The sequence below is a fragment of the Lynx canadensis genome, chromosome A3 (assembly GCF_007474595.2).
Source record: "Lynx canadensis isolate LIC74 chromosome A3, mLynCan4.pri.v2, whole genome shotgun sequence".
Classification (NCBI taxonomy): Eukaryota; Metazoa; Chordata; class Mammalia; order Carnivora; family Felidae; genus Lynx; species Lynx canadensis.
This window is the reverse complement of record NC_044305.1, coordinates 50,737,179-50,762,797: the sequence shown is the minus strand read 5'-3', so window position 1 is coordinate 50,762,797 and position 25,619 is coordinate 50,737,179. Positions and strand designations below refer to the sequence as shown.

The following is a 25,619-nucleotide window of genomic DNA, read 5'->3' as shown; positions in this document are numbered from 1 at the left end:
AAATTACCACTAACATTAGCGAATTGACTGCCAAAATGCAATATAGAACAGCACACAAACTTGAGAAGGGGTCTTTGACAAACTCTTGGAAAAGTAAAAGAAAAAAACAAAAAGAGAGAGAGAGAGAGAGAGAGAGAGAGAGAGATACAATTTCTTTTTAATCCTCACTAATCTTGCTGAAACATGAAACGTGTGCTGAACATGAAGCGGCTCAAGGCTGTTCTTGGCAGTGGAGAGTTTATGTCTGCATCACATGGTAACTGCTGAGGGGTGTCCTCACCCCACCTGTGCCTGGGAACAAACTGTGCATTTCTCTTTGGTTGCTCTGTTTGGTGACCCTCTGAATAAAGGGATGTGTCTTATTTGTCCGTAACCTGCTGCAGGGTCTAGCACGTTGCAGTGTTCCATAAATTCTTGGAAGCACGAGTATGCAAATACCAGAAAGAAAAAAATCATCAGAATAGCAGAGTGAAAGGAACAAAAGTACAGGACGCAATGCCAAGCTTGTGATGATAAAAATGGAAAAAGGAGCTTGAATTGCTTTAAAATAAAACCCGGAATGTCCTGGTTGACGTGTGATGTAGTGACATCTCTATCACAAATTTAATTTGTGAACTAGAAGGTGGGGACATTCTGTTTCAGGATTTAATACCTGATAAGGCCAAGGAAATCATGGCTTTTCAAGTAATTCCAAACCTGAGAGTGTCTATGTTCTAATAGGAAATACATGAATGGTAACTTCTACAGTGGTACAGAATAAACACTTTGCCTTGAAAACTGCTTACAAGCTGTTGAAATCGTAAGTCACACCTCTGATCCTCTGAATTAGTCAGGATACAGGCCGAGCTCCCCCAATATGGTGGCTTAAGTAAGGTACAGTTCCTTTTCCTCACGTCACAGTACAGAGATCTGTTTTACATGGTCATTCAAGGAGCAGGTTCCTCCTTTTGCTCTGAGTGGGACCTTGGAGTGGAAAAAGCTGGCTCATCTCCACCCCTCTGCCATTCAGGCTATGGAAGGGAGAAACAGGAATTAGGATTTCTTCTCAAATGTCATTATGAAATGGGGTCCAGAATTGCACAAGTTACTTTCACATGCATTCTGATGACTGTTATGACACATGGCCATGGCTATATACACGTGAGGCTGGGAAATGAAGTTTTTAGCTGGGTGACCTTGACCCCAGTTGAAACTTGGAGTATTTTCACTGTCCAGAAGAAGGAGCAAGTGGATATTGGGGTGTAATTAGCTTTCTTTGCCACCTTTGTAGGCCCTGCGAGGCTTGGCACATTTATGGTCAGGCAGCCTCCCCTATGGCCCACTCACCAACCCTACAACATGCCAGGATGTATTTCCCCAATGACTGTCAACTTTGCCATGTCTGTGTGAGCCAGGCCCATGTCTGTGTCCAACTGTGCCCAACTCCAGCTCTGTGTCTGTGTCCAACAACTGTGTCTGTGTCCAACTCTATGCCTTTGCTTGGCCTGGTTCCTCCAGTTGTAATGCACTCCTCTTAGAGTAGTCATTGGGATTTTCCCCATTTATCTGGGCCCAGACACTCCTAGCAATAGGATTTTTGACTATGTGGACCCTGAACCTCATATCCTGGGAAAAATAATGTGCAGGGGAAGCTCTTCCAGCCAGGGGCTTAGCCCAGGCCCAATCCTGGGGAGTTGGTTTGATTGGTCCATATGTTCATTCGTTCAGTAGGTCTTTTGAGCATGTGATGTATATCAGGCCAGAGGTCAGGGATGCAGCATCTGAACAAAAACAGGCACAGTATCTGTCCTCATGGGTCTGATAGTCCAGGGGGCCCTCCACTGGTAACATGTAATTAGAACCTGTGCTAACCACAAGTGTTGCCTGGGAAGCTCTGAATAAGAGAGAATGGTTTAGTCCTTAGAGTCTAAAAAACACAGATGAGTTGTTTGTCCACATTCTTCACCCCAGCTTGCTGGGGAATCTGGAAGAGAAAGACCTGGCCCTCCCTGCCACACTGCCCTCCCCCTATGCTCCAGGCCCCACTCCCAGGGAAGCCAGCGTGACTTAGAGCCTAGTCAGCAACGTGGTGTAATGGAGGCACATTTGTCAAAGCCTGCTGCTGCGGTGATCTCCATAAAAGATGGAGATGGTGCTGCTGTGCATGTGTGAGCACCCATGTCTCCACAGGGTAGAACATTAAGCCCACAGTAAGATTTGTGTGCTACATCTGAGTAATGAGCCATGAAATTGACATTATAAGTTTTAATTATTATTAATGCCTTGCAGGGGTTGCTGGTGTTAATTATCCTGTAGGCATCCCGGATGCATTTCCATTTTCCTTTTATTTCTTTTCCTTAATGTCTTGAGCCCATAGAATGCTGGCTCAGTGACAACGTTTGAATAGGATTCCTCCAAAGGGAAGCACACAGTTGAAAGGTTATAAGGAGCAGAGAGGAAATGGCCACACAGAAACCCACTCAATTTCCTTGGCCTGGGAGAGTCCTCGCGGGTGCTGCCTCCAGGCCCTGTCATGGACTAATTAGTTAATCTTATAAAGAGCTTTGAAGATGAAAGGCGCCTTGGAGGTCTGAGAGTCCTAACAGTGAGAACCAGCAGGTTCCCACTGCTCTGTCCCTCTGAATAAACCTCCTCTTGGTACCATCCCTGACTTTTATTGTTGCCCTCAGAAATGTGTCCTGTGTCTCAGTTTTGCTCCCTTAGGTGCTGATCTTTGGCAGCCTGGGGAGGGGATTCTTAGATGGGCTCTCTCTCCCACTTCCCTTCTCTATGGCTCTCTCTTTCCCCTCTCCCTCTCCGTGCCCACCCATGGGCGCACACCGGAGCATGGCTGAGCCAGCCAGGCTGTGCTGTGTGCTCTGAGCCCCATGATCTGACCTCAGGTCATCAGGTGGTTGGCCCTGACTGGGCCTCCACTGCAGCCATGGTGAGGATGTGTGTAGACCACTCCTGCCCTGCTTCTGTGGCTTCAGATGCCTCTGGCCCCTCTGTTTCCCTGATTCACCCACTAGAACAACTGTTCTTTTGCTCCTCTGCGCAGAGCTGGGATCGGCACCCTTATCCTGGATCTCTGTGAGGCATGCTGGTTTACAAGTGGTGCCATGTCAGATCTGTCTGTCATTTCTGACTTTCCCCGCTTCTGGTCCTCATCCAGTCCCTATCTCAGGAATAAACTGAGCCTAGTTAAATGAACAGACATGCATGGGATACCTGCCATGTGCCAGGAACCTTCCTATCCTGAGGCCTCGGTTTAATAGGGGCTAGGGGTGTGATGGAGTAGAGGCTCCCAGACATTGGAGAGCACAGCCTGCTGCCTCTGGGTTTGGGAGGGAGAGCCTGGAGCCAAGGAGAGAGAAGCTCCAGAGGTTCCAGAAGCATGTGCTGTTTGTGTGCAAGGATGCTGGCCCCATGGCTGGCACAGGGAGTGGGGAAGAGCATCGGGGGCTGTGGCTGGAAGCTGTGTTGAGGCCAGTGTCGGGGCATCCTGAATGCTATGCCGAGGAGCTTGGTGCCCCTTCCTCCGGGTAGTAGGTAGCCCCTGAAAGCTCATGAGCCCCAGGGTGACAGGATCAGCTCTGTTTGGGCATCTAGCCTCACAGTAGGCTGCCTGGGGCCAGGGACTTGCTGCTGGAGGTTTGCAGTGGTGTAGGTGAGAGAGAGGAAGGACCCAGCCATGGGGGTAGAGGCATGCCTGGTGCCTCCCTGAGAGCCTTCCACTGGGGTCAGTAGAACTTGAGGACTAGTGCTAAAGTCCTTCTCCCTAAAGGGAGAAGATGGGCACGGGGGGGGGGGGGACAGGGGACAGGACTGGCAGTGGGCCAGCAGTCCCTGACCAGAGTGAGGAATGCAGGGAGTGTAGGCTCCAGGGACAGCCATGGGATGTCCATTTTGAGAAGTCAAGTAAGCAATTAGATTGGAACTAAGTTCCCTTGGAACTTGGAAGAGAAGTTGAAAGAACAGAGAGAGGCAGGTAGATCTGGGCCGTGAAAGGCATTGGGCTGACCAGGAGGTCTGGGGTCACAGTGCCCGGATGGATGGGGCCATGCCGATTTTAGAGAGTCCTTGAGAGACCAGGGCCCCTGGACATCAGCAGTACATTCCTTACACAGCCAAAAAGACACACTACTCACAAACACCAGGCCTGGAGCCAGGCCACCTAGGTGAGAACAGCCTCAGGTTCTTGTCACTACTCCCAGGCCCTTCCGTGCACCCCAGGCAGGTCGGGGCCAGGACTGCACAGCATGCATGAGCAGTGTTTGTTTCAACTGAGTGGTAGAGCTGGTCGTAAGTGGGCCAGAGTGTGGATGCTGGCGTCCCCTGTGCATGGGAGGACGGGGAGCTGCGCATGTTCAAACAGCATGGCGGTGCACAGATGGAGGTACAGCCCATAGAAACAAAAGTGTGAATCTGGCAGTTCTTGCTCTTCTTCATTATCAAGAGTAGCAAAAATGACCAGCAACCTCAGTGTGTGTGGCTCTCCAAATACTGCTTTTGAGCACTGCCCTCTTAGTCGGCGGGGAGGGGGGGCGGGGGGTGGTGGTGAAAGGAAACAGAGTCTGTGGCAAAGTGAAGGTTTCTGCACTGAACTGAGGCCCATTTTCAAGTGTGACTGTGGGTTCTCTCCTTACTGCCCCTTTAACACCTCTTACCTCTCAGTGGGTATCTCAGCTTCTCCATGTGCTCAATAGTGAACAGACTCCTGTCATGGAAATCAATGTAATATTTAACTTTTAAAGTTGTGATGGACTAAGTTTAAATAGAACAAGAAAGCTACTCTGTCTTTTTGTAAATTTAACCTCACGGGTTGCAGCAGGGATTCTGGGAGGGGTAATTATTTGCTGTCGGGGCTGCCCTGTGCTTGTAGGACGTTTAGCCTCCTCTCTGGCCTCTACACATTAGATGCCAATAGCACCCCACCTCCCAGTTGTGACAACCAAAAATGTCTTTACATGTTGCCACATGTTCCCCGGGGGGACAAAACTGTCCCCAGTTGATGACCCCTGGGCCAGGGGATGACTGGCCTTTGTGTGGCAGTGAGGTTCTTCTGGTGATTCACAGCCAGTAGCCCTTTCCATTCTTGTCTCATCACAGTACTTGTGCTGCAAATCACCCCTTTGCTTCAGCCCTGTGAAATCGGGGCCTGTTATGGGCTATTGTGCTTAGAGTACAAAGCTAGCCAGGATGAGTATTATTGGAAGCAAACTGATTTTTTTTCCCCTCATTGAGTTCTGCAACGAAAAATCCTCTGGTGTTACTGTTTAATTGGTTAGTGGTGGCTGTTTGTCAATTTGCCAGCAGGTTCTCTCTTAACTGCTGTCATTTGACATCGCTGAAACATAAATGCAGAGTGATTGAGTTGCCAACATGCTATTAAGTCCCCTACAAAGAGCTTTTCGATGTACTACTGCTTCAGGCTTTTGTGGTTCTATTGATTGATTCGAATACTAAAGAAATCCTTGGCATAGACAGCCCTGGTAAGAAAATGCAGCTTCTGTCAGGGAAATTGTTGGGTATTGACACAGGGACAGTGGTGGATTTTCCTTTGGTTTTCCTCTGGCAGAGACTTGGCTTCTGGAAGAGCTTACTCAGTTGATGGGTGTTGCCTGCCCACACAGAAGGGCAGTCACTGGTCTTTATGAGACAAGTCCGGTTAAGTTGGAAGACCCCAGGAAGTGGATGGTGACATCGAGTTCAAGTTTCAGGGTAGTTTGACTGACTCCTTATTTCAGAGAAGCAGAAGATTGCCACAAATTCATTTTGGCTTCAGAGCCTGTAACTCACCATTTAAGGCCAAAGATGGCAGATCACTTTTGAAATGGTTGGTTCATCTTTGACAGGATGACAAGAACATCCCTTGACATTAAGAAGATACTGTTTTATGGTCTTGAAATTGTACTTCTGGACCAGACTGCCATATGCATCAAAAAGCTATTTGTCATTGGTGTGTGTATAGGGCCGGGGCAGGGATGTTTGTGACAGCCAGGGACCACTTGTTAGAACTTCTAGTGCATTAGGGACCAATGTCCCAGGGTTGGCCTCCACCTTCCATGGCCAGACTGTCCCTCTGGGCTTGACGTCACAGGTGTATGCCATTGGTTGTAAGGCTGTGAGTGGGAAAGTCCCACAGTCAGTGTGGGTCCGTCCCCTTGACCCGGGAACCCCCTTGACACATATTCTGAGTTGTGAAGGTTCAGAGGTGCAGTCTGGAAAATCGTATTGGACAATAATTGTTGGAAGTCTGGCAGCTAGAAATAGCACTCAGTGGAGGACAGTTCAACATAGAGTAGTAGATGAGAATATTCCAGAGCCAGCCACCTGAGTGGGAATTCTGCAACCCTTATGGAAGTGAGGTTTTGAGCCAGTTACCTTCTCTCTCTCTCTGCCTCAGTTCCCTCACCTGTAGTTGATGACAATTTAGCTCCTCCTTCAGAGTTCTTTTTGGCAGAGTGAGTTAGTTCCTGTGGAAGGCCCCCCTCTCATGTGTACTATTTGAGGGGGGACTGCCATTACAGGGACCATCTTGTCTTGGCAGGACCATGGGCTTGAGTATTCCCATACAGGGCATCTGTTCCTTTGAAGTACTTCCCACTCTAGAGCATTCTATATGTGCCCACACTGCATGGGAGCCCCTAACCTAGGCAGATCTAACCTGGCAGCAGGAAGGCCACGTTGAGTAACCAGATGCTATGTTTTGCTTTCAGACTCTTTCCCAGCTTCCCTATGGGAAAGCTCTCTACAGTTATGAGGGGAAAGAACCCGGCGACCTCAAGTTCAGCAAGGGCGACATCATCATCCTGCGGCGCAGGGTGGATGAGCACTGGTACCATGGGGAGCTGCATGGGGCTCATGGCTTCCTGCCCGCCAGCTACATCCAGTGCATCCGGCCCTTGCCACAGACCCCGCCCCAGGGCAAAGCACTTTATGATTTCGAGATGAAGGACAGAGACCAGGACAAGGACTGTTTGACCTTCACCAAGGTAAGGGAGGTCTCTGTGAACACTGCCACCCACCCTTCTCAATTCCCACCTTTCTGCTGATTTGAATTCTGGCTCCTTCCCGAGACACACTCTCTCTGCTGTGCCTCTGTAAGTGGGGAGAACAGTTGTTCCTACTTCCTGAGTTTTTGTTCAGTGGAAAGAGATGGCACGCAGCCTAATAGGTAGCTCCATCTGAGAGCTGACAGGGGGCTCTCTGGGTAACAGACACAGGACCCTCTGTCACCTGAGTCATGGTGTCTCAGTGACAACTCAGGTACAAAGGCATGAAGTCTCTCCAGGACTTGCAGGCCCTGGGAGAGGAGGCTTATCAAGGAAGGCTGCTGCAGATATCCCTTTTGGCTCACAGGAACGTGGTGGTAGGACCCAGAAACCAGCATGCCACAGCTGCATCCTCTGGAGCACCAGAGGGCAGGTGGGCAGGTGTGCTTAGGGCCAGGATTGTCTTGGAGAGAGGGACTCTGGTTGGTGACAAACTAAATAGCATTTACCAGCAGGATTGTCCTAGCAGAGCCCAGTGAGATGCGGAGGGGCCTGGTTGTTAGTCATCCCTGGCCTCTGAGGTTGTAAAGCATAGAGAGACCTGAGGTGGGGCCCTCTACACCTTGATGTTCCCTTCCCAACCACAACTGACAAGCTCCATTCTCATCTGTGGGCATGCCTCCTTTCTTGTTTTCACTCTTACACATACTCCTCTCTGTGCTGGGCAAGGCCGGGACTCCTGAAGCACTTATTTCTACCCAATGTCAGTAATAGCAGTTGCTCTTTACAGCTTTCCCAACACGCTCATGCTGTATCTCAACTGCAAGGTGGTTGGAGCCAATCTTGCTGATGTTGGAACCAAAGCTCCATGAGGCTGAATGTCACTCACCTGAGGATGGTGGCCTGGGCCTCTCCTTCTGCTTTCTGTGTTCTGTTTCCCATCTGTCCTGCTTCCCTCCCTCCACCCTAACCTTGTGAGTGTGTACACAGTTGTAAATAGCAGCTAGAACTATGAATCTTTGACTTTAAAGCCCACGTCCTTCCCACTTCTGAGAGGCCATTGTTATTTTCTTTCTCCCCATCTGCTTGGTACAGAACTTGGCTGTGGTACTGAGCTCTCTGGAGGGCTGCTGGAGTGCTGTGCACACCATTTTTGAGCAAAATTGGCATGTCCTGTGCATAGCTGCTATTTATGTCTTGTTCCATTGTTCAGACTGACAGTGAATAATCTATTTTTCATTCACGGATTCAACTCTTTCTTCCTTTCTTTCATCAAGGTGTTCTAATGTTAATTCTGATTGTCATCTGGCTGATGTAGCTTCCTGGGAAGCTGTATCCAGACCTTTTTCCCCCTCTCCCTCCTTCTCTCCCTTTCCATCCATCTCAGTCTGAGACCTAGAGTGGCAGGCTGTCTGGAGTGCAATGGCAGACAGAGCCCCTACTTTGCTCACTTCTCTGCCCAGTGGACTCTGGACAACGTGCCCAAGGAGGAGAATGCCCTGGAGGCCTGTGATGCTCTGTACTCTCACTAGTGACCACGAGTAGGGACCCCCCTCAACCTCTTGGGTTCTGGTTGGGCTTTGCTAAGGAGACAGACTCTGTTACAGCTCTAGGCTTCTCTGAGCTCAGCTTGCTCCAGGGACAGACACAGCCATCCTTACAGAATAACATTAGAGGAGGCTATTTGAGCTAGGAGAGGTCAATTTGCATTGACCTCTGCAGAGCCCTAAAGCCCCCAGCCTCCTTTGATGTGAGCAAAGGCCTACCTTCACACCACCATCATAACTTGCTGTGTTCAATGAGCCTCTGCCTGGGACACTTGACTCCAGGGTGAATACCAGAGCCCACTGCACAAGAGGATAGGTATTTGCCCACCTATCAACAAGATGTGTCAGCCTCCAACTCTGCAGGGCACTGTGCTATACCCAGGGGACACAGACAGACCTGCTGCCCTCTAGAGCCTCAAGTGTAGTGGAAGAGGCAGGCAGTAGCAAGTCAAGAAATAAGTGTTCAAAAGTCAGCCTCAGAGAGCAATGCTGGTAACCCAGGAGCCCGACTAGGTATTTAGTGAAGTCTCCAAAATATTCAATGATAGAGCTTAATGTTTGGTATTTCAAAAGAAAAAGTAAAGTGTAGTCCTCATGGGGAAAATTAGAACTCAGGCCTCCTTAGACTCATTCTGTGGTTGGCACTGTTCTTAGTTATGATGATTGTGTCTGGGGTGTGAGCAGGCATCACTGTTGAGGTAGCTGCTGTGAGGGCTTCTGGGGAGATGATATTTGAGTTGAGATTGAGGAGCAAAGGTGCTAGGAACAAGAGGGTCTGGGGGTCTCTGGCTACGTAATGTGATGCTGGTCCCACAGGAAGCCAAGTACAAAGCACTCAGGGTGTTTTTCATGGGCTTTTATCCCTTGAATCCTGTGGATTAAGGTGGACAGTTAAAGATACCCAGGCGTGACTCCCAACGAAAATTTTTCTGTGACATCCACCCCCTACTATGTTCACATAACCTTTTCAGGAGCCCCCACTTTTGCCCTCCTACTTGGATTAGGGCACAACCACGCCTACCAAGTACCTGTTCTATTTGCAGCTCTCACCTCTAAACATCTTCAGACAAAGCCTCCGAAGGACATGGGTGATGAATCATGACTCTCTTCTACTCAGTTCATATTTCCTCTTACCCACGCTGCTTGCCTGACATTTTCCTTCCATGTGCATCTGACCAGCTCATTTTTTCCCATGCCCAGGATGCTGGTTCCATTTCTGACAGCCTCCGTTCATATCACACCTCAAGTAACTCAGGGCTTGGCGTCCTCTGGGCTTGGCGTCGCTGCTTCAGACCAGTTTGGTTTTGCCTGTGTGGAATGCTTTGTTGTTTGCGTGTGTTCCCCTCTGCAGTCAGCAAAGAAAGTGGGGTCTCTAAAATCCATGGATGGTGCTAGCTTACCTTTCAAAAGCATCATTGTGATGGGATTGGTTGGGTTTTAAAAGGCAGGAAGCAGCTGGATCAAAAGATTTTCACCCTCGGCGTTGGCTTTTGAACAGTCCTGTTAAAATTGCATTAATTAAAGTCATTCTAAAACCAAAGTCCTTGTTTCATTTAAGAAGAAAATGAATAATTACCTTTTGTAAATCAGCTATAAAAAGCATATTTGATAACTTCTTAGTAGTCTCACTCCAAAAAGCTGGGCACGTGCAAATAGAGACTAAAGGAAAGAAGTGCACTGTGCCCAGCGAAGCTCTGCTGGCTGCTCTCTTCCAAGCTTTCACGTGAGGCTTTAATGTGTGCTGCCCTCCACGTGCACAGAGAGGGAATGGGTTTGCTGGGGAGGCAAGCTGGGTGCAGGGATCCCACACCTGGTGCACCCTTGGTGCAATTAGGGATCCCACGTGTGACCTTAGGAAAACACTCAACCTTGCTGGGCCACTTCATCTTCAGGGCCAGGACACAGATACCTACAGGGGGCTGCTGAGGGCTAAGTGATCTAAGTAAAGAGCTAAGCTTAGGGCAGCAGACAAGAGGGGACCTTGAACTCCTTTCTTTTTGTGGAAGCTTACTCCATATTACCTTATTTTCAGTCAACTGCAAAATTCAGCAAATATGCATGGAGCCCTGACTATGCTATGTAAATTCCAGTTTACATGAGAACATTTTCCTCACCCTACCAGGGAGCTGTGCTGGATGTAAAGGGCCTGGGGCTGCCCTTTGGTGAATTCACTCTGTAATGCTCAGGAATCCTGAGAAGCTGTGAGATTTTCTCAGGTGGTGCCTGGCTGACCCCAGAGTCACTTTTGCACCCGGCTTACAGCGGGAACTTGAGGTTCTCTGTGTTGGACCAAACCCCATAGTGGGTGTGGCCACATGAGGCCACAGAACAGTGGACAAGGGAACAGTTCCCTTCCATGCCTCACCTCACACCCTCCTCCAGGGCCTCAGGGATGCTCTGAGTTGGCAAAGAGTTGTGTAAAACACTGCCACACTGTTGAGGTCACCACAAGACCCTTCCATATGATCTTATTCTGCTGAATATTTAATCATCACTTCCCAAAAGTGTGGGACTTCTCTTTTATGAGAATGAACCCAGCATTAATCCTAAACTGTGTTCTTCTGATACAGGAGATAGGCTTAGATAAAAATTAAGTGTAGAAAGTTTGGGCTGTAAAGTCAGGTAAACAAGGATACAAATCATAACACTTTTTTATTATTACATGGTAGCTTTGGGACATTTGGTTAGTCTGTGAGTCTCCTTTTTTAACTGTACAGTGGAGTTGATAATAGGATTCAATGAGCAAAGGCATTAGAGAACTGAGCTCAAAATAGGCATTCGATAAATATTTGCTTTCTGTGCTCTGCTTACTCCCGTTTCAGGAAAAGGTGAAGTTTGGTCAGATACTTATCACTTTCTATGTTAGCCCAGAATGCGCACAGGAAAAAAAAAAACACCCTAAGACACACACTACTTGGAAAGCTGAGAATTTGTCTAGTGGGTTAGACACTTATATTTTGGTGGCTCAATCTCAAGGGGGTGTGAAATCTCGGCCCTGGGTCAAGACTGCTGTCCCCATTGCTGGGCACCTGGGCCTTGGCATATCTGCTTTCTCCTGAGGGGCAATCTGAAAAGCTTTCAGGGCTAGAAAGACTCAGGAAGCTAAATGGGATGAGCCTCTGTGCAGCCTTCCTCAGAAGTTACCAAACAATGTCCGTTACCTTCATGGCTCCTGGCTCCCTCCTTCTGGTTGAGCAGTAGCCCTATAGTCACCTCTGAATGTCAGCTCCACCTGGGTAGAGGAGGCCCCTTTACTAAGGGGACCAAACCCGCATATGGAGGAGGTGGCTAGGAGGGCAGTGGCAGCCTGGGGGCTGCTGAGGGATGTCCTTGCCCAAGCCCTTGTTTGGACATCCAGGCAGGAGTCAGAGAAACTGACAGGGAATCTTATATATTTGAGGTGGAACATGGGTGTGTCTGAAGCTTTGTCAGGAGATATCTTCAGACCTGTGCAAAATGTGAGCTCTTCCCTCAGGACTAGCCTCCCAACCAGTATGCCCTATCTGGCTCACTGTGGGCACCCCCAACTTTTGTACCCTCGGTGGCTGGACTGTATGTACCCCACCTCTGCTCAGAAACCCCCTTGGCTTCCAGTCTCCTCAGAGCCAACATCAGAGTCTATACTGCCTGCAAGATCCTACCTGACCCAGCGCCCACCTCCTTCCCAGACTTAGTTCCAGTCTGCCTCTGGCTCACTCCACTCCCAGCCATGCTGACCTCCCAGCCCCTGTCCCTCCATCTGATCCTGCTGGCTCCCCCAGGGCCTCTGTAGCTCTCCCCATGGCCTGAATGCCCTCCCGACCTGTCTTCGCATCCCTCAGAGTGGCCCCTGCTGATGGAGTGCCCTCAACTACTACTCCACACCCCCATTTTCTCCTCCTGACAAGGTAGTGTGTATATACTACAGACAGTTGTCTGTCTCATGGTCTCCTGGCTGGAGTGCAGGCTCCCTGAGGGTAGCCATCCTGCATTTACTAACTGCCTATCCCCATCTTGGGACAGTGAAGGGCACATAGGACTTTGAATACATATTTGACAGGCTGAGTACAAGCACTCTGGCTTGGCCTGAGCAAGAGGTAAGCTGTACTTGCTATGGATAGTATAAATTTATTTTTGTCCAGCCTCCTTGGTCCATTCATTCATTCATCAGATGTTTATTGACACTAGATTGTGTTCCGGGTGGGCCAATGTGTGGGAACAGAGTCCCACCTTCAAATGCTCACAGCCCATAGTGGGAAGACCAGGAGAGGGATCATCACAGCACCTGAGCCTCTGCCCTGCTGGAGAGAGTGTGTATGTGTGCATGTGGTATCTGTGCCCCTGATGTATGTGGGTGTGGTGTGCGTGTGTGTGCATGTAGTGTCTGTGCCTGGGATGTGTGTGCATGTGTGTGGGGTGGTGCATGATGGGGAGAGCTGCAAGCACTGAGGAGGGTGTGACATCTGACCTCTGGCCTCTCCACTTCCACCTGGGCCCACCCTGTGGCTGCAGGCCAGACTTCCTCGAAGTGTGCATCTCTGTCCTGGAGCTTTGCCTTTCTGTGAGTGGTTCCAGGCCGCTGGCAGCCTCTGGAATTGAGATGGGGTGAGCAAGACGGGACAATGGGAGAAGGCCCCCTGACTTCTGGAACATCATGGCTCCCTAAGTCCTCAACAGCACATCAGGGGGTTAATGGCAGCAATGAGTCTGTTAAGAGCCTCACCTAGAACTGCCCAGAGGAACAATTTTGTATTATTTCTACAACGAAAGGCTGAGGGAGTTTTTGAACTTTTCCCTTTTTAATTTCCATTTTTTCTGATAAGCAGTGATTTTGGCACCCTATCTATGGCTGGCTTGCGTTCTGACAGGGAAGGACTCAATGACAGGGTCCCCAGTCATGCTGCGGTGAGAGGTGGCTATGCCCATGGCTGGCTGAGCAGGCAGCCAGCAGTGAAAGGATGAAAGGAAGGGCTCCCTCTGGTCTGGCTCACACTGCTTCTCAGAAACCACTTTGAGTGTGAGTGAAAGGAGAGTGGAAGCACTCGAGTGGCACTCCAGAAGTACCTGCTTGCTATTCATGGCCCTTCAGGATGTTTCTAGCTGCTTTATATGTGTTGTTGCCACACTGGTCATTTAGGAGAGGAAAATATTAGGTCCTCAGAGGTTGGTTTATCCAGACTTGCTGAAGGAACTCTCTAAGGTTTTCAGTGGACATGATATTTCAGGCTGAGCCCCTGATGTGTAAGCTATGACATTTATGGAGTTGTATTTCTGAAACAGTATTGAAGGACAATGTGCTCAGCCAGTCACCTTCAGTGGCATCCAGAGGGCTTCTGTGTGGACACAGGCATACCACTCTCCCTGCTCTGCTACACAGCTTCTGTTCTTAACAGAGCCCCTATGCCTGTAGATAGCAGACTTTGGGCAAATTAGGTAAATGAAGTAGAAATGCAGTTTGAAGGCCCCTTTTAGATGGCATGACTACCATGGTACCTGAATCCTTTACATATGTATTACCCACTGAGCCTTGGGAAGAAAAGTGATATACTTTTTTAATAATCATGTTATGTTCATAGCCCAGCCTTGACATCATTTAGGACCACCCCGAGACCGCCTGAACGCAAAGGAGAGCCACTGTCGTATGAAAATGGCATTTGGTATATTTTTAAAGCTTGGAAACTTAGAGAGAAGAGTGAAAACAGCATATGGAAGTACAATGCCCCACAGCAAGTAATAAGCACCTCACACGAAACATGTAAATGAAATTGAGTCATGCATCTGAAAGTGAATGATGTGGTGGGAACAACTTTTTCTCCTTAAAATCCTCAGATGCTGCCATATTGGCCCAAAACTTGTCTGCCCCTCCTGACTATCAATGGTATAGATTTCGTTTACTCATCTACATCAAACAAGGGTTGATAAACCAGTGCTTGCAGGTCAAATCCTACCCACCTGCTGCCGTTTGTGTAAATAAAGTTTTATTGCCACACAACCAGACTCCCTCATTTACATGTTGTCTCTGGCTGCTTTCATTCCAAAACAGAAAAGTTGAATGTGTGACAGACACAGTACAGTCTCAAAATCCTGAAATATTGGTGATAAGGCCCTTAGAAAGGTTTTCTGACCTATGACATAGAGCACAGCACTATGGAGGGCAAGCACACAGTGGTTCCTTGTGCATCCCACTCAGCATGGCTTTGTTCTGAGGCCACCAGCATCCCACCACATTGAGTGTGACATGCAGGGGATGCCATTCTTTACAAAACAGCAAATGAAAACTCAGGTCCAAACCATGTAGATCAGTCTTGCCATTGTCCTATGAAAAGCCCTTGTAGTGTTTGAGGATGGAGTAATTCTCTATATTCCAAAGAGGCCACAGAGCAGGGATTTCACCCTTTTCTTGTCCTTCCTAAAGCACTGGCTCCAGCTTTTTGAAATATGACAGTAAATCAGAGACCTGATGTGATCTACGCATGAAAAAATGATAATTGTTACCCTCGTCCTGCATTGGTGGCAAGAGAAGTTATTTCTGTTTCCAAAACACACCCGATCTCGTGCTGGTAGCTCTGGCATGCTAGAGTGAATTTTCTCATTGTCCAGCACTCATATGTTACTCTTTGGAGGTTGTCTCCATCGTGAGAGTTTGGTTTAGAGGCAGAGCTGTGGGAAACCTTTCTCAGCACTCCTAGGCAAAGTTAGTTTTTTTGTGTGTACGGAGAGTGACTGGCTCCCTGAACCCTCTATTCTCCCAGCCCAGTATCCCCAACAAGATTTATGCCAGCTAAATAAGAGTGTTATGGATCCTGCCACTGCCATGAAATCCCAGCCAGCTGCAGGACCAAGAATTGCACCCCCCCCCCGCCCCCCACCCAGCCACATCAATATTTGAGCCAGGTCAGAGACCTGCCACAAGGTACCACCAAACCAGAGCTGGGACTACATTGAATTGGCATCTGATGGGAAAATGGGGCTATGCAGGTTCCACTAACCTCACAGTAGCACACTGACAGAGTTGGATTTTGACCCCACTTACTGCATTATGCTGGGATTTCACTGTATGTACATTTATTGGATACTGTCCATCTCTTTATAAGCATACCTCCTCCACCAAGTGCCGATCTTTTCTTGGGAAGGGTCAGCTTCTTCCTCATGCCTGGCTCTTAGGGGATGCTTGCATATTGGTAGCCACATGAGGAACAGGTTGGCACTGTGTAACACTTGGAATGATGACAAAGCCCCTGGCCAGAGAGAGGACACTCATTTGGGAATAGCTCTCCCTTATGTGGAGCTGTGTTGGCTTCTCAGTAACTTGGAGCCCTTGGTGTGTATTCTACCCTCCCAGGTGACTCAGAATGAGTCCAGCTTTTCAGCGTGGTAATGATGCCAAAGCTGGAAGACAGTAACCATGCCCCCCACCCAGCTTTCTCATGTCTCAGGCTCAGTGATCCCACTTTCTTCTCTGGCTTTCTGTGACTTGATTTCAGAGTGTTCACATAATGGTTGGCTTCCTCAGTATGTGAAGTCCCTTTAGGGATATGTTAAGACCAAATGCAGTACTCAAGGTGTGTTGTAACTTGTCTATACTTAAAAAAAACCTTTTAACCTAAATAAAGCATATTGCAACAGTAAGTCCACTAATCAAAATTGTGCAGCTTGATGGTTGGAAAGAAAATCCTTATACTCACTACCTAGTGGAGAGATGGTGGGATATTGGCATCCCAGTCCTTCCCTCTTCCCATGGCCCTAACATCATGGATGAGTCATGTCTGTTCTTGAAAGTCAAATAAATGAAACATGCAGAGTATATTTTTGAGTCCAGTTTTGTGTTCTCTCAACATTACATTTGTACACTCCATCTGTAGTGTTGTAGGGTGCTATAGTTTGTTCATGTTCATTTCTCTGTGGTGCTATTAGTTTTTTTTTTAATAGACTTAATTTTTAGAGCAATTTTAGTTTTACTCCTGAACTGAGCAGAAGATACAGAGATTTCCCATACAACCCTAGCCTCACACATGGACTGCCTTCTCCACTATCAGCATCTTTCACCAGAGAGGTACATGTGTTCCCATTAATGAACCTCTACTGATACATCATAATCACCCAGAGTCCATAGTTTACATTAGGGTTAACTCTTGGGGTTGTACATTCTGTGGGTTTGGACAAATTTATAATGACATGTATCTATCATTATGGTATCAAATAGAGTATTTTCACTACCCTAAAAATCTTCTGTGCTCCACCTATTCACCCCTTTCCTCCCTACTCCCCAATCCTTGGCAACCATTGATCTTTTTATTGTCTCCATAGTTTTGCCTTTTCCACAATGTCACATAGTTGGAATCACTTAATATGTAAACTTTTAAGATTGGCTTCTTTCACATAATAATATGGACTTACATTTCTTCCGTGTCCTTTCGTTGCTTCGTAACTCACTTCTTCTTAGCACTGGATAATACTCTGTTGTCTTTATGTACCAGTTTATTTATCCATTCACCTACTGAAGGACATCACTTGACTATTTCCAACTGTTAGCAATTATGAATAAGCTGCTATAAATATCTTATGCAAGTTTTTGTGTGGACATAAGTTTTCAACTCCTTTGGGTAAATACTGCTGGATTTTAAGGTAAGAGTATGTTTAGTTCTGTAAGAAACCACCAAACTGTCTTCTGGAGTGGCTGTATGATTTTGTTCTCCCATCAGCCGTGAATGACTATTCATGTTAATCCACATCCTTGCCAGCATTTGGTGTTGTCAGTGTTCTGGATTTTGGCCATTCTAATAGGTGTGTAGTGACATCTCGTTGTTGTTTTAATTTGCATTGCCCTAGTGACATTTGACATGGAGCATTTTTTCATATTTGTATTTGCCATCTTATATCTTCTTTGGTGAAGTGTCTGTTAGGTCTTTGGTCCATTTTTAAATTGGATTGTTTGTTTTCTTATGTTTTTGAGTAGGCTCCACACCCAGTGTGGGGCTTGAACTCACAACCCTGAGATCAAGTGTCATATGCTCTACCAACTGAGCCAGCCAGGTGCCCTTGTTTTCTTATTGTTGAGTTTTAAGAGTTCTTTGTATTTTTTGAATAATAGTCCTTTATCAGATATGTACTTTGGAAATATTTTCATGAGTCCATGTCTTATTTTTTATTCTCTTCACAGTGTATTTTGCAGAACATAAATTTTTAATTTTAATGATGCCCAGCTTATCAATTCTTCCATAGTCTGGTCTTTGATGTTGTATCCAAAAACTCATCACCAAACCCCAAGGTCATTTGGATATTCTCCTATGTTATCTTCTAAGCGTTTTATATTGTTGTGTTTTACGTTTATTCTATGGTTCATTTTGAGTTAATTTTTGTGAAGGGTGTAAGGTCTGTGTCTAGATTCATTTTTCACATGTAAGTGTCCAATTGTTTCAGCACCATTTGTTGAAAAGACTGTCTTTTCTCCATTATGTTGTCTTGTTCCTTTGTCAAAGATCTGTTGACTGTATTTATGTCAGTCTAATTCTGGATGCCGTATTATGTTCCACTGATCTACTTTTTTATTCTGTTACCAATACCACCCTGTCTTCAGTACTGTAGCTTTAAGTAAGTCTTGAAGTTGTATAGTGTCAATCTTTGTTCTTCTCTTTCAAATTGTGTTGGCTATTTGGGTCTTTTGCTTTTTCATATAAATTTTAGAATTAGCTTGTCAATATCCACAAAATAACTTGCTAAGATTTTGAATGGAATTGCATTAAATCTAGAAGTTGAGAAAAACTGACATCTTGACAGTGTTGAGTCTTCCTATCCATGAACATGGAACATCTCTCTATTTTGTTATTTAATTTTATTCATCAGAGTTTTGCAGTTTTCCTCATACAGCTCTTGTAGGTATTTTGTTAGATTTATACCTTAGCATTTCATTTTTTTAGGTGCTGATGTAAATAGTGTTGTGTTTTTAGTGTCAAATTCCACTTGTTACTAGTATGTAGAAAAGTGTTTAATTTTTGTATATTAATCTTCTATCCTGCAACCTTGCTATAATTGCTTATTAGTTCCAAGAGGGTTTTTTTTGTTGATTCTTTCAAATTTTTTACTTAGACAATTATATCATCTGTGAACTAAGACAGCTTTATTTCTTCCTTCCCAATTTGTATGCCCTTCATATCTTATTGCATTAGATAGGATTTCCAGTATGATATTGAAAGGCCGTGTTGAGGGGGAAAATATTTTGCCTTATTCCTGAACTTTGTGGGAAAGCTTCTTGTTTCTCACCACTGTGATGTCAGCTGTAAGTTTTTTGTAAATGTTCTTCAGAAGCTGAGGAAAATTTCACTCCATTCCTAACTTGCTGAGAGCTATTTTTTTTATTATGAATCAGTGTTTGATTTTGTCAAATGCTTTTTCTGCATCTATTGATGTGAAGATGTGATTTTTCTTCTTTAGCTTGTTTATGTGATGAATTGCATTAATTGATTTTTGAATGTTGAACCAGAGTTGCATATCTAGGATAAATCCCATGGTCATGCTGCATAATTCTTTTTATACTTCGTTGGATTCAGTTTACTAATATTTTGTTGAGGATTTTTGCATCTATGCTTATGAGAAATATTGATCTGTGGTTTTCTTTACCTGCTGTGTCTTTGTCCGGTTTCAGTATTAGTGTAACGGTAGCTTCATAAAATGAATTAGGAAGTAGCCCCTTATGCTTCTACTTCTGGAAGAGATTAGTAGATAATTTGGTATAATTTCTTCTTTAAATTTTTGGGAGAATTCACTAGTCACTTCATCTGGGCCTGGTGCTTTCTGTTTTGGAAATTTATTAATTATTGATTCAGTTTCTTTAAAAGATACAGGCCTATTCAGATTGTCTATTTCTTGTATAAATTTTAGCAGATTATGTCATTAAAGGAATTAGTTCATTTCATTTAGGTTATCAAATTTGTGGGCATGGAATTGTTCATAATATTACTTTATTATCCCTTTAATGTTGAGGATCTATAATAATGTCCTCTCTTTCATTATTGATATTAATAGTTTGTGTCTCCTCTCTTTTTTTATTAGCCTGGTTAGAGGTTTATCAATTTTATTGATCTTTTCAAATAACCAGCTCTTGGTTTTGTTGATTTAATTTATTGATTTCCTATTTTTAAATTCATTGATTTCTGTTCTAATATCTATAATTTCTTTTCTTTTACTTGCTTTGGATTGAATTTGCTTTTTCTTGCTCTAGTTTTCTAAGGTGGAAGGTTAGATTATTGATTTTAGATCTTTGTTTTTTTCTAATATATGCATTCAATGTTATAAATTTCCCTCAGCCCACAATTTTGACAAGTTGCGTTTTTATTTTCATTTATTTAAAAAAAATTTTAAATTTCCCCTGATACTTTTTCTTTGAACCAAGTGTTATTTAGTATTGTATTGTTTAATTCCCAAGTATTTGGTGATTTTCCAGTTACCTTTCTGTTATTGATTCTAGTTTAATTCCACTGTGGTCTGAGAACCAACATTGTATGGTTTCTATTCTTTTAACTTTGTTAAGGTATATTTTATGGCCCCAAATGTGATCTATCTTGGTGAATGCTCCATGTGAGCTTGAGAAGAATGTATTTTTTACTGTTCTTAGATGAAGTAGTTTATAGATGTCTATTATATTCAGTTGATTGATAGGTGTTGTTGCCTTCAACTATGTCTTTAGTGATTTTTCTGCCTGCTGGATATGTCCATTTCTGATAGAGGGACATTGAAGTCTCCAAATATAATAGTGGATTTATCTATTTCTCCTTGCAGTTAAGTTAGTCTTGCCTGATATATTTTGACTTTCTGTTGTTAAATGCATATACATTAAGGTTTGTTATGTCTTCTTGGAGAATTGACTCCTTTCTCATTATGTAATCCCCTTCTTTATCCCAAACAACAGTACTTGCTCTGAATTATGCTTTGTTCAAAATTAATGTAGCTATTCCCACTTTCTTTTGATTAGTATTATCATGGTATATCTTTCTCCATACATTTACCTTTAATTCACATGTATCTTTACATTTAAACTGGGTTTATTGTAAACAACATCTAGTTGGGTCTTGCATTTTGATCCACTGTGATAATCTTTATCTTTCAGTTTGTGAATTTAGACCATTGACTTTCAGAGTGATTATTTGATATTTTTGAAATAATTTTTACCATATTTATCTCTGTTTTCTATTTGTTGCTTTGATTTTTGTTCCTATTTTTGTCTTCTATTTTTTTTTCCTTTCTGTGGATTTAATTGATTCTATTTTCTCTCCTTTCTTAGCATGTCAATTATACCTTAAAAAACTTGTTAGTAGTTGCCCTAGAGTTTGCAATATATATTTTCAATTAATCATGTTCACTTTCAGGGGCACCTGGGTGCCTCAGTCGGTCTGACTTCAGCTCAGATCATGATCTCATGGTTCATGAGTTTAAGCCCTGCATTGGGCTCTGTGCTGACAGCTCAGAGCCTGGAACCTGCTTCAGACTCTATGTCTCCCTCTCTCTCTGCCCCTCCCCCATGTTCACGTGCTCTCTCTCTCTCTCTCTAAAAGAAACATTAAAAATATTTTAAGAAAATAAAAAAACTTTCAAAAAATATCACACTATTTCACAGGTAGTATGAATACTCTGTAATAACAAAATAATCATAACTCTTCTCTCCTATCCCTTATATCATTCTGTCATTCCTTTCATTTATACATAAGTATATACATGATACACACACACACACACACACACACACACACACACATATGTACATAAGCATATGTAATCAAATACGGTGTTGCTATTTTGATTTTGAACAAACTATTCAGTTAGATAAATTAGGAATAAGAAAAATAAAAGTTTTATTTTACCTTCAGTTATTTCTTCTCCCATGTTCTTTTCTTTATATAGATTTGAGTTTTTGACCTACATACTTTTCTCTAAAGAACTTCTCACAAGGGCAGGTCCACTGGCAATAAATTCCCTCAGTTTTTGTTTGTCTGAGAAAGTCTTTATTTCTCCCTCATTATTGAAGGATAATTTTTCAGTATACTTAATTCTAGGCTGGTGGGTTTTTTTTTTTCCTCTCCATACTTGGTATATTTCACTCCACTCTCTTCTTGCTGGCATGGTTTCTGAGAAGTCAGGTGTGATTCTTATTTTTGCTCCTCTGTAAGTATGATATTTTCTCCCTCTGGTCTCTTTCACTGTTTTGTTATCTTTGATTTTCAGCAGTTTGATATGCGTAGGTAGTTTTTTATTTATTTATTTATTTTTCGGCATTTATCTTAGTGTTCTCTGAACTTCCTGTATCTGTGGTTTGGTGTCTGACATTAATTTAGAGAAATTCTCAGTTGTTATTGTGTCAAATATTTCTTCTGTTCCTTTCTTTCTTCTTCATCTGATATTCCCATTATACATATGTTATACCTTTTGTAGTTCTGTAGTTATCTTACAGCCCTTGAATATCCTGTTCTTTTTTTTCCCTCAGTCTTTGTTCTCTTTGCTTTTCAGTTTTGGAGGTTTCTATAGAAATCCTTAAGGTCAGAGATTCCTTCCTCAGCCATGTTCAGAGTACTAATTAGCCTATCAAATTATTTTTCATTTCTATGATGGTGTCTTTGTACTCTAGCATTACTTTTTGGTTCTTTCTTAGACTTTCTATCTCTCTACTTACATTGCCCATCTGTTCTCTGTTCTTACCTTCTGTCTGCTTAATCCATTAGAGCCCTTAGTGTATTAATTAGTTCCAGCATCCCTCTATGCCTGAGTCTGGTTCTGATGCTTACTCTGTCTCTTCAAACTGTATTTTTGATTTTTGTTTTGTTTTGCCTTTGGCATATGTAGTAATTTTTTTCTGATAGCCAGACATGATGTACCAGATAAAAGGAATTGCTATAAATTGGCCTTTAGTTATGTTTTGGTATGGTTTGGGGAAAAGGGAAGCAGTGTATAGTCCTATGATCCTATTATAGGGTCTCAGTCCTTTCAGGAGGCTGTACTTCTAGACTGTGAACTCTGTATGTGTGTCTCCATTTTCCCCTTTCCTCCTTAGGTAGGACAGGATGGCTAGAGAGTGCTGGAGTTGGGAATAGTATTGGAGCACAATACCATAATTTATTTAACCAAACCTCTTTTGCTGTACATTTATCTTTAGTTTCTATCTAATTGAACAAACACTATAATGAACATTCTCAGAGCTAAATCTTTTTGAACATCTCTGATTTTCCTAGGGTAGAGTTAGATCAGTGGGTATGCAGGCTTTGATCTTAGAAATTGCCAAACTGCCTGCCATAAATGTATATCTCCACCCAAAATAATTAAGTGCCTATTCCGTGCATGCTGACCAGCACTGTGAGTTGGCTTTATGTTCTTTGTTTGCTAATTTGATAAGCAAAATAGAACAAAGAAGAAAGAGAGAGCTCTTGTTGTTTACAGTTGTATTTTTTTATTTGTGAGGTATAACTTTTTATTTAAAAAAATTTTTTTTTAACGTTTTATTTATTTTTGAGACAGAGAGAGACATAGCATGAACGGGGGAGGGGCAGAGAGAGAGGGAGACACAGAATCGGAAGCAGGCTCCAGGCTCTGAGCCATCAGCCCAGAGCCTGACGCGGGGCTTGAACTCACAGACCGCGAGATCGTGACCTGAGCTGAAGTCGGCTGCTTAACCGACTGAGCCACCCAGGCGCCCCAACTTTTTAAAATATGTTTAATGGCAATTTGCTTTTCTTTTTTTGTGAGCTGTATTGCTCTTAGCCTATTTTTCTTTTAAGACATTTGTCTTTTTGTTCTATTGTGTATTTAAGTCTTTATATAATATTAAGTCTTTGTCATATATCCTCCAAGTATTTTGCTAGCTTATTTTCATTTTTGTTTTTGCTGTTTTTATCATAGAGGATTTCATTTTTCTGTAGCCAAATTTTTGTTATCATACTTCAAAAGAACTTCCCCAGCTCAAGATTACACATCTATTCATATTTCCTCTTGGGCATTCAAGACTTTTTTCTAACATTTAAATTTGTAATATTTATCTAATTAATTTTGGCATATGTAGTGTATTAGAAAACTTTTTTTAAAATAGCCAATTTTAATCACATTTTCTAACTTACTATTCCTGGTAGATGAGTGAACCAATGATTTTTATGTATTTATTTTAAAATTAGCAATATTTCTCAAATTTACTTATTCTAATTTTTAGTTGATACTGTTTTTTCTAGGTAAAGAATTGCATACCTTCTTTCTAGTATTTATGTTTTCTGTTTTATATTCTTTTATGTCTTTGGCTCCAATTTCTAGACCAGTTCTAAGTAATAGTATGGATAATACAGTATTTTCTTTTTTAAAGAAACAAAAATTAACCTGGTATTATCTTCTTTTTAATTTTAAAAAATGAAATGTCTTTTTTTGTGTGTTATTTTGTTGTTGCAAAAGCTCTGACATGTATGAAGCCTTCAATTACCTTTCCCTTTGCATGATCAGCAAAGTATTAGGAGCCTCCCTTTGGCTGAATCTGAGTTGAGTTCATCACAGGCTCATGACTCTCTTGGTTGTGAATTTGTAAGGTGAGCAAGGCATGGGATTTTAGGGGCACTCTCTGTACATCTCTCCTCAAGCCAGGTGGCCACTTTGTCCCTAATGGTTACCAGGAAATCCCATACATTCTTCCCTTATTAATACCATTCTGTAGCCTGAGAACCAACTACCCTGAAACACGTGCAATGATATAATTCCCTTATTGCATTATTCTGGCTTGTATAAGTTAGGAGAAAAAGTATTCTAAAGTCACAGATCATTTTGTTATTTGGAATTTTTCAAAGCTATTATTTGGGAATGAGGAGAGAGAAAATGAGGGGTATGATCGCTCTTAGACTCTACTCTATACCCCTAGGTGAGGAGAGGTTTTGAACAGACCATGGGGGAGTGTCCCATGAAAGACACTTATCCTTGCTTTTCCCCTATCTGTGTTCCATAAAAGGCACATTCCATTCACATTAGATCACTCCACCTTGACCTAGATGAATATCCCAAAACTGTGTGGTCCCTTAGCTTATAGGGAAGCCAGCTTTTCTGGTAATTCCATGAAGTGTACTGGCCTAAAATGTCCCTCTGACCTGAGAGAAGCCTACAAGTCCCGTATTATTGCTTCACATTAAAGTATTGAAGACTCATTGGAAAGGCAGATGGTACCTTCAGATTCAGTAGGGGTTACCCCATTAGGCTGGCCATCATCTCCTTAGCACAAGTCCCAGATAGTCCAGCTGGTCTCCTAGCAGATTGTTGAGAGACAAATGACAGGGAGGTTTGATGTGGAGGGGCAGGGGGAGAGGGTGGTTAGGCCAACAGTCTGTGGAGTGTTCTATTATATATCCTGTGTATTGAAGGAAGGATGGATATTGGAAAGGGAACAGAAGCTGACCACAGATCCTTGGTGTAGGTGCCAGTTTTGCCTGTGGCATCCCTGTCCGGCCTTCTTGACGCTAGCCGCTGCCCATGTTGTCTCTTTTCCCCAGTCTTCTTTCCTGATGGCTTCCACCTCTGTGCTCTTCATCACTGCTCCATGCTTTCTTTCTCTCACCCTCTTCTCTGCACCCCCTGTCATTTGTCCCTGTAGCTCCTGGCACCTGTGAAGCCACCCTGGTCATGTCCTTCCTCACAACTACTAGTCTGCCAGTCTTCCCAGAAAGCTCCTCTTCCTCTGTGCTTCATGCCTCTTCCTTTCTCTTTCCATCTGTTTCCACTTTGTGCATCTATACTTGGCATTGTCTGCATTGCCAAAGAATTTAAGAGGGTTATCCAAAGCTTTTTGTACACGACTCTAAATAAACGGAACTGTATTCGGTCATTTTTTGTTCATGGATGGTGCCAGAAACTTAAAAAGCTTTATACTTCGCTGAATTTATTTTTATTCAAAATAATTTTATTTCAGTAAATAAATAATAGGAACATGAATTTTAAAATACTAGCTATATTATAAATTGCCAAGCTCTTCCATTTGCAGATTTTTGCAACTATAATCAATATATAAGAGAGAAAGAGGGAGGTCCTGGGTGAAGATGTAAGGGCAGACTGTTTTCGTATGTCAGATCCCAGAATGGATAATAAACCATTCTTTGCATCCTTGCTTAGGATC

At 43.6% G+C, this 25,619-nt stretch overlaps 1 protein-coding gene across 1 annotated transcript in view; it reads left to right on the top strand.

Annotated features, from left to right (window-relative positions):
- Nucleotides 1–25,619, top strand: part of SH3RF3 (SH3 domain containing ring finger 3) — a 311,825-nt gene that overhangs the window by 204,445 nt on the left and 81,761 nt on the right. The window contains exon 3 of the mRNA XM_032592612.1: nucleotides 6,714–6,977. Within this exon, the coding sequence (XP_032448503.1) occupies nucleotides 6,714–6,977 (264 nt within the window). The remainder of the gene's footprint in view (nucleotides 1–6,713; nucleotides 6,978–25,619) is intronic.